The sequence below is a fragment of the Macaca thibetana genome, chromosome 7 (assembly GCF_024542745.1).
Source record: "Macaca thibetana thibetana isolate TM-01 chromosome 7, ASM2454274v1, whole genome shotgun sequence".
Taxonomy (NCBI): domain Eukaryota; kingdom Metazoa; phylum Chordata; class Mammalia; order Primates; family Cercopithecidae; genus Macaca; species Macaca thibetana.
The window spans coordinates 49,596,692-49,609,483 of record NC_065584.1 but is presented as its reverse complement, the minus strand read 5'-3'; the positions used below and the strand labels follow the sequence as shown (position 1 = coordinate 49,609,483).

At 41.0% G+C, this 12,792-nt stretch overlaps 1 protein-coding gene and 1 pseudogene across 2 annotated transcripts in view; one reads left to right on the top strand and one right to left on the bottom strand.

The window, feature by feature from the left end:
• ARMH4 (armadillo like helical domain containing 4) overlaps window positions 1-12,792 on the bottom strand; it is a 157,069-nt gene that overhangs the window by 135,790 nt on the left and 8,487 nt on the right. For both annotated transcript variants that reach the window (XM_050799721.1, XM_050799722.1), the window contains exons 2-5: window positions 10,704-10,865; window positions 7,112-8,533; window positions 1,894-2,145; window positions 284-493 (exon numbers count right to left, since the gene is read on the bottom strand). In XM_050799721.1, coding sequence (XP_050655678.1) covers window positions 284-493; window positions 1,894-2,145; window positions 7,112-8,498 — 1,849 coding nt within the window. In that variant the 5' untranslated portion in view covers window positions 8,499-8,533; window positions 10,704-10,865. The remainder of the gene's footprint in view (window positions 1-283; window positions 494-1,893; window positions 2,146-7,111; window positions 8,534-10,703; window positions 10,866-12,792) is intronic.
• LOC126959942 (ubiquitin-like) lies at window positions 9,964-10,855 on the top strand (annotated as a pseudogene).

The window sequence follows — 12,792 nt, the reverse complement described above, 5'->3', positions numbered from 1 at the left end:
AGCTTTATTTATGAACACTGAAATTTGAATTTTTATAACTTTTCTATGTCACAAAATATTCTTCTTTTGACTTTTTTTCAATCATTTCAAAAGGTAAAAACAATTCTTAGCTTACAGGCCATTCAAAAACAAGTGGTAGGCCAGATTTGGCACAGCTGTAGTTTACTGACCTCTGATCTATACTGCAGATTGAATATACTCCCACTTAATTCTTTCTCGAAAACATCTGCTCAGTGACTCACTCAACCAGTCCTTGAAAAGATCCCCTTCAAAGCATGAATACCTTCAGATTCAAGTTGGTCCAGGCCATACGAGGCAGCTGTATTAACATGAGTAATCGATGGAACAACAGTTCTTCTCTCAGAGGACGTCTCCGAAGCAGGAAGTGCAGGGGAAATGCTGGGTTCCCCCACCATTATTCCAGGGGGTGTCACTGGAGATCCCAGAACTGGTGTGAACTCCTCATCTGGCCCTGTGACTGTGTCCGTTTGTTCTGCCAAACACAACAGACAGGACTTGACCCACAAGATAATCATGATGGCAAATGTAAGCATGTGCTTTCACTTTTTAGGCAAGAAATGATTAAACCAGTATCACACAGTACAGTAAGTTTGGCACTTGGGTTAGCTGTCCTTTCCCATACTGTATTAATCCAACTCCTCAAAGAACAGACTTTCAGGAAAATGTGTTGTCTTCCAGGAAACATATTATCTCTAATCAGAACTTTGTTTTTAAATTTTAATCTCCCATTTATTCTATTGGCAATATTATGGATGTTGTAGGATTTTATATTACATATTGCCAAAGGTAAAATATTTAACAAAAATGTATTAAAATATATTTCAAAGACTACTTTGGAAAGACAGAATGTCTTTCTCAAAATCAAGTCATAGAGTAAGAGCCTTGATCTGGGTCTGGAATGTCAATTTAAAAGCAGCCAAATATAGCCCCAGGAATTCCCAAGTCCAGAGACTCTGAAACAGTAGTAGCTTTCACACAGCTTTAAAAACTTCACTGCCTTTAAGAGATCAGAGCATTTGAGGGCCTCCTATATAGAAAGCACTTTGTAGACATTATTTCAAATTCTTAAAATAACCTATAAAACAGATAGGCATTATTTAGAGGTGAACAACCAAAGCTTACAGAAGTTAAGAAACTTAGCTTGAGGCCACAATATTAGTGAAAGCCAAATTTGCGATTCAAATTCAGGTCCACACTGTTTTCACCTCATCCCCACCCCCCCCCCCCGCCCCCAGCTCCTTGCAGCAGTTACCAAACAGGAAGAGCCTTAGAGCCTTCTCAGAGGGTCTGGCCTGTGAGGACCCAGAGGTGAGCCACCAGGAGACCTTACTTACAAACTAAACCCTTGTCCCTTTTTTTTTTTTTTTTTTTTTTTTGAGACGGAGTCTCGCTCTGTCGCCAGGCTGGAGTGCAGTGGTGCAATCTCAGCTCACTGCAAGCTCCTCCTCCCGGGTTCAGGCCATTCTCCTGCCTCAGCCTCCCGAGTAGCTGGAATTACAGGCACCCACCACCACACCCGGCTAATTTTTTGTATTTTTAGTAGGGACAGGGTCTCATGTTGGCCAGGATGGTCTCAATCTCCTGACTTCGTGACCCACCCGCCTCAGCCTCCAAAAGTGCTGGGATTACAGGCGTGAGCCACCGCGCCCGGCCAACCCTTGTCCTTGTAAGGCTCTGTCACACCTCTTCAAACAAGACACAGTTCGCACCCCTTTCCAGGTAAAGGGGGTGTGTGTGTGTGTGTGTGTGTGTGTGTGTATGCACGCACGCACGTCGGCTGCCAATGTCCACTGCCTCACTCATTCTATTCCTTGTCCACTTAACAGAAGAGATCCACCCCCAAAACAGAGTCCAATTTCCTCCCTTACAGACCTTCCACAGTGGGAGTAACTTCAAAAGACAAAGGGATGACTGTAGTTGAAACTGTAGTGGCCAGAGGCTCCCCTCTTCTTGACAGCTGAGTAACACCAGGAACGTCAGACACAGGAGAGGAGTCCTCCTTTTCTTCCTCAGTCTTGCCACCGTCTCTGATAAGCTCCAGGGTAGCAACCTGCTCTTGTGTCACCACGGATAAAGTGGCATCTGGCTCTTGAACAGCTGTTGTCATCTCTGGAGTGATGATGTCTTAAAAGGGGGAAAACATTTTAAAATAGGCCAAATCCCTATTTTAAAAACAACAAAAAGAATCATGATATGATTAAAAACTTGGGGGGAGGAGAGCAGATGCTATTTCAGGAACTGGGAAAGCAAAGAGAGAACTCAGAAATAAAATGACAGTAAATAAATGTTTTCTCTGTCACTGCTTTCAGTAGTTGTGAATCAATCTACAACAGAGATAAAGAAGTTCATGGAAAAAGCTAAAATGAAATCTAAAACAAAGTAGGAAGATCAATAGCTGAGCTCCCTTTCAGGCACATGATTGAATGTCAACATAATCAGTTTGTTAAGAAACAAATTATACAGAACCAAGTTACACTCAAAAACTCTCAGAAACATTTGTATACAGTATATTAATTTTTCACATTTGCATTTCTAGATGGTCAAGGAAGCTAGCATTTTAAAAGAAAGGAGTAATAATTACAATAACTAATATTTACTGAGTTTCTATGTTAAACACCATGGTAAGTACATGGCATACAGTATCTTATGTATGCATCCTCCCATATGCGCTACAGGGAGATAGGTGCTAGAATCATTCCATGGAAGCTGCATCATAGCGCTCAAGAATGCAGGCTCTAGAGCCAACCTGCCTTAGTCACTTACTAGCTGTGTGATCATAAACAAATTATTTCACATATGTGGGCCTTGAGTTTCCTCAGCTATAAAATGGGGATAATAATAGCATCTATCTCATAGAGCTGCTACAAAGATTAGATAACACAAGTAAAATACCTAGTATTTGGTAAGTATTCAATAATTACCAGCTATGATAACTCCACTTTACAGAATTTAGGTTTAGAAAAGCTAAGGAGCCTACCTTTGGTCATATAGCCAGCACTCTTAACCACTGTGCTAAGCCCAAGGAACAACTTAGAGAGGCCTCTGTAGAAGATGCACACTTGCTTTTAGATCAGAAAAGGAAATGAATAGAACTGGTAGGGTATGACATTATCTGTCACAGGTCCACTTTCTTTACAACATTATAATTCCCTCAAATACAGTATTAAAGACTATTTATAATTATACTCTGCTTTCTCTTCAGATCATATAAATGTTTTGCCTTCTACAGACTACTTACAAGTCAAGATTTGCCTTCTTATGAAGGGGCTATGCTAGAAATTTCAAACACTGTACAGAGCAACAACTAAAAACTTAAATTTCTTGAAAACCTAACTGTCTCTCTTTTTTAAAATATTAGTTCTAGATACTAAGTATTTTAGCAAGATCGGTAAGTTATACAATGAAAAATAACATTCTAGGGATAACTTAAAAAAGGTTTCTCAAAGTTTTTATTAATGACATGCCAGGTGCAGTGGCTCATGCCTATAATACCAGCACTTTGGGAGACTGAGGTGGAAGGATCACAAGGTCAGGAGTTTGAGACCAGCCTGGCCAATATAGTGAAACCCCATCTCTACTAAAAACACAAAAAAATTGGCCAGGCATGGTGGCACATTCCTGTCACCCCGGCCACTCGAGAGGCTGAGGCAGGAGAATTGTTTGAACCCAGGAGGTGGAGGTTGCAGTGAGCCGAGATCATACCACTGCACTCCAGCCCGGATGACAGGGCAAGACTCCGTCTTAAAAAAAAAAAAAAAAAAAAAAAAAAAAAGTTTTTATTAATGACATCATGGCATATCCTATTACTTTAAAAAAATGTTGCCTCGAAAACAATGTATTTGCTTTAAAATAATGTGTATTTGTTTGTTTTTCACTATAGGCAGTTCCTTTTCTTGGTACTCATCCAGTTTACACTATTTTTCCTTTTGAATTGAAGAGATTTTTACATTTGATGGATTAATATACCTGGTTACAGGACAAACATGTGAGTTAGGGTAAGGTTCTCACATGAGTTTCATATTTGCACTCTATATCATCGTTTGAATTTCGTCTCTCTTTTATTCCTTTCTCCAATATTACCGTAAATCCCTAGAGAGCCAGGATTCATTGTCCTTCTGTACCTCTAGCACGTAAGGCAACGCTCTGTTTGCCACAAGAAGACAATAACATATAGTTTTACCATTTTAAGCAGTAGGAGTTCTCTATGTTGCCCTCATTTTTGAAAGCATAATGAACACTTTTGAGAACACATATACAAAAATAAATATGCAGGCGCTGTTTGTAGTTTTATGAAATAGCAAGAAATGTCAAAATGCATAGTATCTTGAATAAATAATTGCTGTTAGAGAAAGAAAACTGAGAACTAGAAAGAGTAATAAAAAATTTTTAAATAAACTTTAAATTTTCCTAACATCTCTCATTCTTCCTACTTCATGTTGGAGAAAAAATAATTATAGATTTTTTTTTTTTTTTTTTTTTTTTTTGAGACGGAGTCTCGCTCTGTCGCCCAGGCTGGACTGCAGTGGCTGGATCTCAGCTCACTGTAAGCTCGGCCTCCCGGGTTTACGCCATTCTCCTGCCTCAGCCTCCCGAGTAGCTGGGACTACAGACGCCCGCCACCTCGCCCGGTTAGTTTTTCATATTTTTTAGTAGAGACGGGGTTTCACCGTGTTAGCCAGGATGGTCTCGATCTCCTGACCTCATGATCCACCCATCCACTCTCGGCCTCCCAAAGTGCTGGGATTACAGGCTTGAGCCACCGTGCCCGGCCTATAGATTATTTTTAAAACCTGACCTTCAGTTGAAGCAGCTGACTCAAAGGGCTGACTATAATCTCAACGTACTCATCTGTTAATAATATCCAAAAACACCAGAAATCAATGCATATTCTGAAGAAGAAAATGTCCTAAGTGGTCCCTGGATTCTAAATGATTAGCATTTGAGTTGTTTACTTCAGAAAAATACTTATGATCACCTGAAACTGAGTAGTAAAACATTTTGGCTATTCTATAACAACTGCTGTCAAAAACTGCACTCTTTCCCATTCCTTTTAACTCTATGGGACAAAAAAAAAGTAAAGCAAAAGGAATAAATTGACTGTTCCTCTTGGTACACAGAACATTTAGAAATTGTTTGATTTTGGATAACGTAGGCCTGCATGGTTCTCTATCCTCATTGGGAAATCCACTGAAAGGATATTTACTGAGTACCTCCTATGTGCCAGGAATTGTGCTATGTGCTAGGAATAAAAAGAAGTGGCCTGTTAAAAGATTACAATTTGCTGAGGCAATTATGACTAAGAACCATATTCAAAAATCAAAATAATCAGGAAATTACCAATTCCATTTTACTTGCTAGGCTGTATTAATAGAAGCCAATACAAGTTTAGTACATAAGAATCATGGATTCAATTGTGCAGTGAACAGTCTGGGGCTATATGACTTAATGCTCCAAAAATAAAAGTTCTATGAAGAACTGAAGTAAACTTGTTGCTCAGTCATATCTAAGGTCTTCATGGCCATGTGAACCCAACTCCATGTAAAAACCAACCTACAAGACATTTTATGGAAGCTTCTATGAAAACTTAATAGCATACTAGGTCTTTCAGTCTTTAAATAAAAATGAATTAGACATGTAAAATTCAATCTTTCTTTTGTCATTTATCAGGTGATCTTTCACCATTTTAATGCAATCTCAACACCTTATAAAACATATTACTGATTTGATATTTTCCATTAATTGGGCTCATTGGCTGAAGTAACAGTTGTACATGTTCCAAAACAAATTGAAATGAGCATGTAAACATTACACTAAGCTTTTCCTTTCCAATGTTGTTATCTGTCCAACTACCCATAATAAAAGAAAACCATTATCCGTCAACAACAAATAGAAGGCTTTCCAGCTTATAATATTCACAGATGCAAAGGCCAAAAGAAAGTAGAAAATGCAGAACCAAGCAAGCAGATGATTTATCTTCCACCCTACCTACCCTTCCTTATTTCTAAATGTTCTCGTTTTAGGAAAACAAAATTAGAAAATTCATATAGTTAATACCACGAGATAACTACAGTACTTACATAAACTTTTTTTGTAACAAATATAAGGGATGTGAGCGTATTTTACAATGTGTATGTAAGTATCCAAGATTGTTTATTACAGTTTAAAAATATAGCTAATTCTTTCATATTTTCTTGTATATTTATACATTTTCATAGTAAAATGTTTGAAAAATAGTAGTCTAAAATAAAAATAATAGTATCAGGGTTTCTCAGCCTCAGAGCTATTAACATGTTGGCTGGGATAATTCTTTGTTATGAGGGGCTGTCCTACGTAGTCTAAGATATTTAGCAATATCTTAGCACCCCTCAGTTCTAACAATGAAAAATGTCTCCAAACATTGCTAAATGTCCCCTGGGGGAAGGGTAAAGCAAAACAAAACTATCCCCCGTTAAAGAACACTGGTCTATAGGCAGGATTTATATTTGGGTGTAATTTTTTTTTCTTTTTCTTTTTTGAGAGGAAGTTTCGCTCTTGTCGCCCAGGCTGGAGTGCAGTGGCACACTCTTGGCTCACTGCAACCTCTGTCTCCCAGGTTCAAGCAATTCTCCTGCCTCAGCCTCCCGAGTAGCTGGGATTACAGGCACCTGCCATCACGCCCAGCTAATTTTTGTATTTTAGTAGAGATGGGGTTTCACCATGTTGGCGAGGCTGGTCTCGAACGCCTGACCTCAAGTGAGCTAGCTGCCTGCCTTGGCCTCCCAAAGTGCTGGGGTGACAGGAATTGGGTGTAATTTTTATATAAAATAGATGATGTATTTGTATGCTTCTGCTTTTCTTCATTTTTCAAATTTCATTTTTTTATTCCTTTTCAGAGAAGGGGTCTCACTATATCACCCAGCCTGGTCTCAAACTCCTGGGCTCAATCAATTCTCCCACCTCGGCCTCCCAGAATGCTGGGATTATAGGCATGAGCCACTGCACCTGGCCTGCTTTTCATTAAAACTTCAATCTACTTCTAAATTGCCATTAAAAAAAAAATTGAAAGTTTCTAAATTAAACCAAAGCTTGTTTTTCTTTTTCTTTCTTTTACCTTTCATTGTATTTCCCAACAGTTGGTCTGCCTCAGACTCATATTCTGAGACAGAAACAGTGGTCTCTAAGAAAAACAGGGCATTGTTTTCCTTGGTAGATTCCGTGAAGTCTCCCGTACTTTGGAGCAAGTTCACAATGGAAACTTTCATGTCTTCCATTAGACTTGTGGGGGTAAAGGAAATTTGATCGGTGAAAGCAGGTGATCTCTCATTCCCATGCACTATTAGCAGGGCTGTGCCCGTGTGTGTTTCTCCTTCAGGCAGCTCCAGAGCCACCTCTGCAGCCTCTGTCCAAGGCTGGCCCCCTTCCATACCCTCATGGTTTACTTGTGCTGTCTGAGACATCTCCGTTCTCACCTGAGTCTCTTCATTGTCTCCAAGCTTGGGGGTCCTTATCCGGCTTACACTCTCTAATTTGGTGTCATCCCACTCATCACTTGAGGCAGAGACAGCTGGAACAGCTGTGCTGACACTCACTGTGACTTCTGGGGCTCCCAGCAGACTGTCAGTTTCTCGCTCAACACTCAGGGTGTACTCGGAAGTTGCGAGTGGTTGCTTGGTAGCAGCAGCCTGGGTGTTATCAGCTGTCATCTGCGAAGGCTTCTCCTTATCAGGTGTGAGGCTTCCAGGCTCAGTGCCTGCTGTGGACTCAGCACTAGGAAAATAAGTTGTCCTGTGGTCTGTGTCTGCTTCAAATTTCTCAGTCCTCAGATTGGTGGTTAGCATTTCCTTAGTATTCACATAGGATGAAGGTGAATGTCCCAAACCAGCCCCTTCCTGACTTTCAGTTGCAAGTGATTGGTTATCCATATACTTCAGAAAACCTTTTGTGGTTTCTGTGATCTCTTCTACAATGGGCTGAAAGTTAGTGCTTGTAAGGAGTTCCTCCTTTCCATCAATAGTCAGAGAAGCAGTCGCAGTGATAGCAATGGTTAACATGGCCTTGGAAAGTCCACTTTCAGGAGATATTCTCTCTGGTTGGCTGGAACCAAATACTTCTTCAACTGCTGGGACAGCTGACTCAGTAGCAGTGGAAACACCAGGGTGTTCAGTCTGCATGAGCCCAGTTCGTCCAGGCTGGGTTTCTTTGTTAATAGAGAATGCTTTATTTAATGATGTTGCCGATGGTCCTGCTGACACCATCATTGGATCTTCAGAGACCACCAGTTGGGGAGTCTGCTTTGAGGTAATGGAGCTATTTTCTAGGTCATCGGTGTTCATCTTATCAGACTGCCCTTTTTCCGCATGAACATGTGCTATCTCCCTCCTTTCTATTTTGGGGAAGGCCAGACATTGTGTGGCAACGTTGAAAAGTAGAAGGCTACAGAAAGCCAGACAAATGTGCAATACAATCGGTCCACTCATAGTGGAAGAGAAATGGCACATACACTGGCAGAGTTGACAAGTCCAGTAATTGAATCCTGCAGAAAAATAAAGCATATCAAACTGTCATATAAATACGTGTTGTAAATAAGTCTCTTTAAATTAAACCGTAAGTAAAATAATCTCCTTGACTTTATAACACACAGAGATGGTAGGTAGGAGAGGACTGTTCTATTTCTTTGTACCTTTGAGACATGGCTAACCCAGTTCATTTTTCCCTGCTGAATTTTGCTGATTTAACTTGAGGTTCCCTAGAAAAAGGTACACATAGTTCAAGTATTAAGTTCATTGTTTCTTAAATACCTACTTGAAATAAATTACCCTTGAAGTCACATTTGCAATATTCTCTCCAAATTCCTCTATTAACCATGTAGTCAAATGATATAGAAATAACAACATGTCAAAGAAATAAAAAGTAAGTCTTACACATTCATTCAAATAACTTTTTAAGTGTTGCCACATTCTGAATGTTTGTGGCCCCCAGAATTCATGTGTTAAAACCTAATCAGCAACATGGTGGTATTAGGAAGTGAGGCCTTTGAGAAGTGATGACTTCATGAGGGCAGAACCCTCATGAATGGAATTTGTGCCCTTATAAAAGAGACCCCAAGGCCAGGCACGGTGGCTCACACCTGTAATCCCAGCACTTTGGGAGGCCAATGTGAGTGCATCACCTGAGGTCAGGAGTTAGAGACCAGCCTGGCCAACATGGTGAAATCCCATCTCTACTAAAAATACAAAAATTAGCTGGGAGTGGTAGCAGGCATCTGTAATCTCAGCTACTCAGGAGGCTGTGGCGCGAGAATCGTTTGAACCTGGAAGGGGGAGATTACAGTGAGCTGAGATCATGCCATTGCACTATAGACTATGCAACAAGAGCAAAACCCTGTCTCAAAAAAAAAAAAAAAAAAAAAGAGAGAGACCCCAGGCCAGGCGTGGTGGCTCACGCCAGTAATCCCAGCATTTTAGGAGGCCGAGACCAGCAGATCACTTGAGGTCAGGAGTTTGAGACCAGCCTGGCCAACATGGTGAAACCCCATCTCTAAAAAAAATACAAAAATTAGCCAGGCATGGTGGCGCAAACCTGTAATCCCAGCTGCTCGGGAGGCTGAGGCAGGAGAATTGCCTAAACCTGGGAGGTGGAGGTTGCAATGAGCTAAGATCATGCCACTGCACTCCAGCCTGGACAGGAGACTCCATCTCAAAAATAAATAAATAAATAAATAAAAGAGGGCCAGGCGAGGTGGCTCACGCCTGTAATCCCAGCACTTTGGGAGACAGAGGCAGTCAGATCACCTGAGGTCAGGAGTTCAAGACCAGCCTGGCCAACATGGTGAAACCCCGTCTTGACTAAAAATACAAAAATTTAGCTGGGCATGGTGGCAGGCATCTGTAATCCCAGCTACTTGGGAGGCTGAGGAAGGCGAATCACTTGAACCCTGGAGGCAGAGGTTGCAATGGGCTGAGATCGTGCCATCACAGTCCAGCCTGGGCGACAAGAGGGAAACTCCATCTCGAAATAATAAAATAAAATAAAGAGACACCCCAAGAGCTCCCTGGCCCCTTCCACCATGTAGGACACAGCGAAAAGGTGCCTTCTGTGAACCAGAAAGTGGGCCCTACCCAGACACCAAATCTACTGACACCTTGACCTTGGACTTCCCAGTCTCCAGAACTGTGAGCAATAAACTTCTGTTGTTTACAAACATCCTGTTTATTATACTTTGTTATAGCAGCCCAAATGGACTAAGAAAAGTATGTTTGAAAACACTAAATATCAGCATTAAATGCTGAATACCAGTTACTTTTAAGAGTTTTTCAAAGTAAGTAAATAGTTTTCAATGAAAATGTGTCTTTTAGCTCTTTTTCTTCAGCGAGGCAGCCGAGCAGCAGACGCAGAGATGCAGATCTTTGTGAAGACCCTCACGGGCAACACCATCACCCTTGAGATTGAGCCCAGTGACACCATTTAGAATGTCAAAGCCAAAATTCAAGACAAGGAGGGATATCCCACCTGACCAGCAGCGTCTGATACTTGCTGGGAAACAGCTGGAGGATGGCCGCACTCTCTCAGGCTACAACATCCAGAAAGAGTCCACCCTAAACCTGGTGCTGTGCCTGCAAGGTGGCATTATTAAGCCTTTCCTCCGCCAGCTCACCCAGAAATACAACTGCGACAAGATGATCTGCTGCAAGGGCTATGCTTGCCTGCACCCCCGTGCTATCAACTGCCGCAAGAAGAAATTGGCCACAGCAACAACCTGTACCCCAAGAAGAAGGTCAAATAAGGTTCTTCCTTCCTCGAAGGGCAGCAGCCTTCTGCCCAGGACCCATGGCCTTGGAGCCACAATAAAGTGTCCCTTTCATTGACTAGAGCAGAAAAAAGAAAAAAAGAAAGAAAATATGTATTTTTAAATGCTTAAATCATTTATTATTCTCTGCAACAACTATACAAATTACAGGCAAAACATGTTTCAAAATTGAAGGATTAGAAAAGGTTTAAGAGTTTAAGCAAGGTTAATAGTTTCAGGAAAAAAATATATTTTAAAATTAGCAATCTTTACTGAATATCCATTATTACAAGATAAAAAATGTATTGTAGTATTTAAAATAAACTACTCACATTCTCATTACAACTAAAACTATATTAAAATTGTTAATTTCCCCCCAAATTTAAGGGTTTCAGTTCTTTTTTTTATCTGTTTTGCTGAGTAGGACCTTTTCTCTTCCCATCATCAGAAATTTCTCAGAGATGTTGCAAGTTTTCTAGAAAATTAAACCTTGAAACTAAAATTCTAAAATAAAAACCTCAACTTTATAAAGTTTACATTTTTTTCTCTTTCATGTCTAATCATTCAATGATCTAAGTTAAGCAAATGATGTGCACGTGTGAAATTTATAAATTTATTATCACAGGGCCTTCTTCCCTTAAAGAGTTTTCAAAGCTTCCACGTGTTATCTCATTTAGTCTTGTAGGTCCTTTCAAGAAGGAAGAAAGGTAAAGTCCTCAGGACATGATCTGCACAGCTGAAGACAAAAAGAAGGCTGAATTTTCTTTCCTTCCTCTTTTTTTTGTTTCTTTTTTTGTTTGTTTGTTTGAGACGGACTTTCACTCTGTCGCCCAGGCTGGAATGCAGTGCGAGTCAGCTCACTGCAACCTCCAGCTCCTGAGTTCTTGTGCCTCAGCCTCCCGAGTAGCTGGGACTACAGGCATGCACCACCATGGCCAGCTAATTTTTGTATTTTTATTAGAGATGGGGTTTCACCATGTTGGCCAGACTAGTCTTAAACTCCTGACCTCAAGCGATCCAACTGCCTCAGCCTCCCACAGTGCTGAAATTACAGGTGTGAGCTCCCCTCCCCTTCCCTTCCTTCTCTTTTTTTCTTTCCCCAGGCTGGACTTGAACTCCTGGGCTCTAGCAATCCTCCTGCATCAAGCTCCTAAGTAAGTAGGACCACAGGCACGCACCACCACACAGCACAAGAAGACTGACTTTTTCTACGTGAGAAAAAAAGGAATCCATGGATTTAGAGCCAAGGCTTCCTGCCAACTACCACCACCATATGAGTGTACCATCTTGGAAATTGGTCCAGCAGCCCCAGTCAGCCCTTCGGATGACTGCACCCCTGGCTGACATCTTGACTACACCTTCTTGAAAGACTTTGTGCCAGAACCACGCAGCTAAGTTACTTCCAAATTTGTGATGCATAGAACTGGTACAAAATAACAAATAATTATTGTTATTTCAAGCCACTAAGCTATGGGGTAATTTGTTACACAGAAATCTTGAGTCCACGATGCTTCAGGGAAATACAGGAATGGAATGGCATCATGAGTATAATAGTGTCATGTGCAGAAAAGAAACAGCATATCAGGGATTACAAATTTAGCAGAAGAAAACGGAAGCCAGAGATGACTAAAAGAAACGTTAAGTCCCCAAAGAATCTGCAATGATAATGAGAGGGATGCTAAGTTTCCCCATATGCAAATGGGGGTTTGAAACAAACATATCTGAATATTAAATTACATACTGTTAGCTAGCATTGTTTTTGTTTGTTTGTATGTTTGTTTTTGAGATGGGGTCTCACTCTGTTGCCCAGGCTGGAGTGCACTGATGCCATCTCGGCTCACTGCAACCTCCGTCACCCAGGTTCAAGTGATTCTCCTGCTGCAGCCTCCCAAGTAGCTGGGATTACAGGTGCCCACTACCATACCCAGCTAATTTTTGTATTTTTAATAGAGATGGGGTTTCACCATGTTGGCCAGGCTGGTCTCGAACTTCTGACCCCAAGTGAT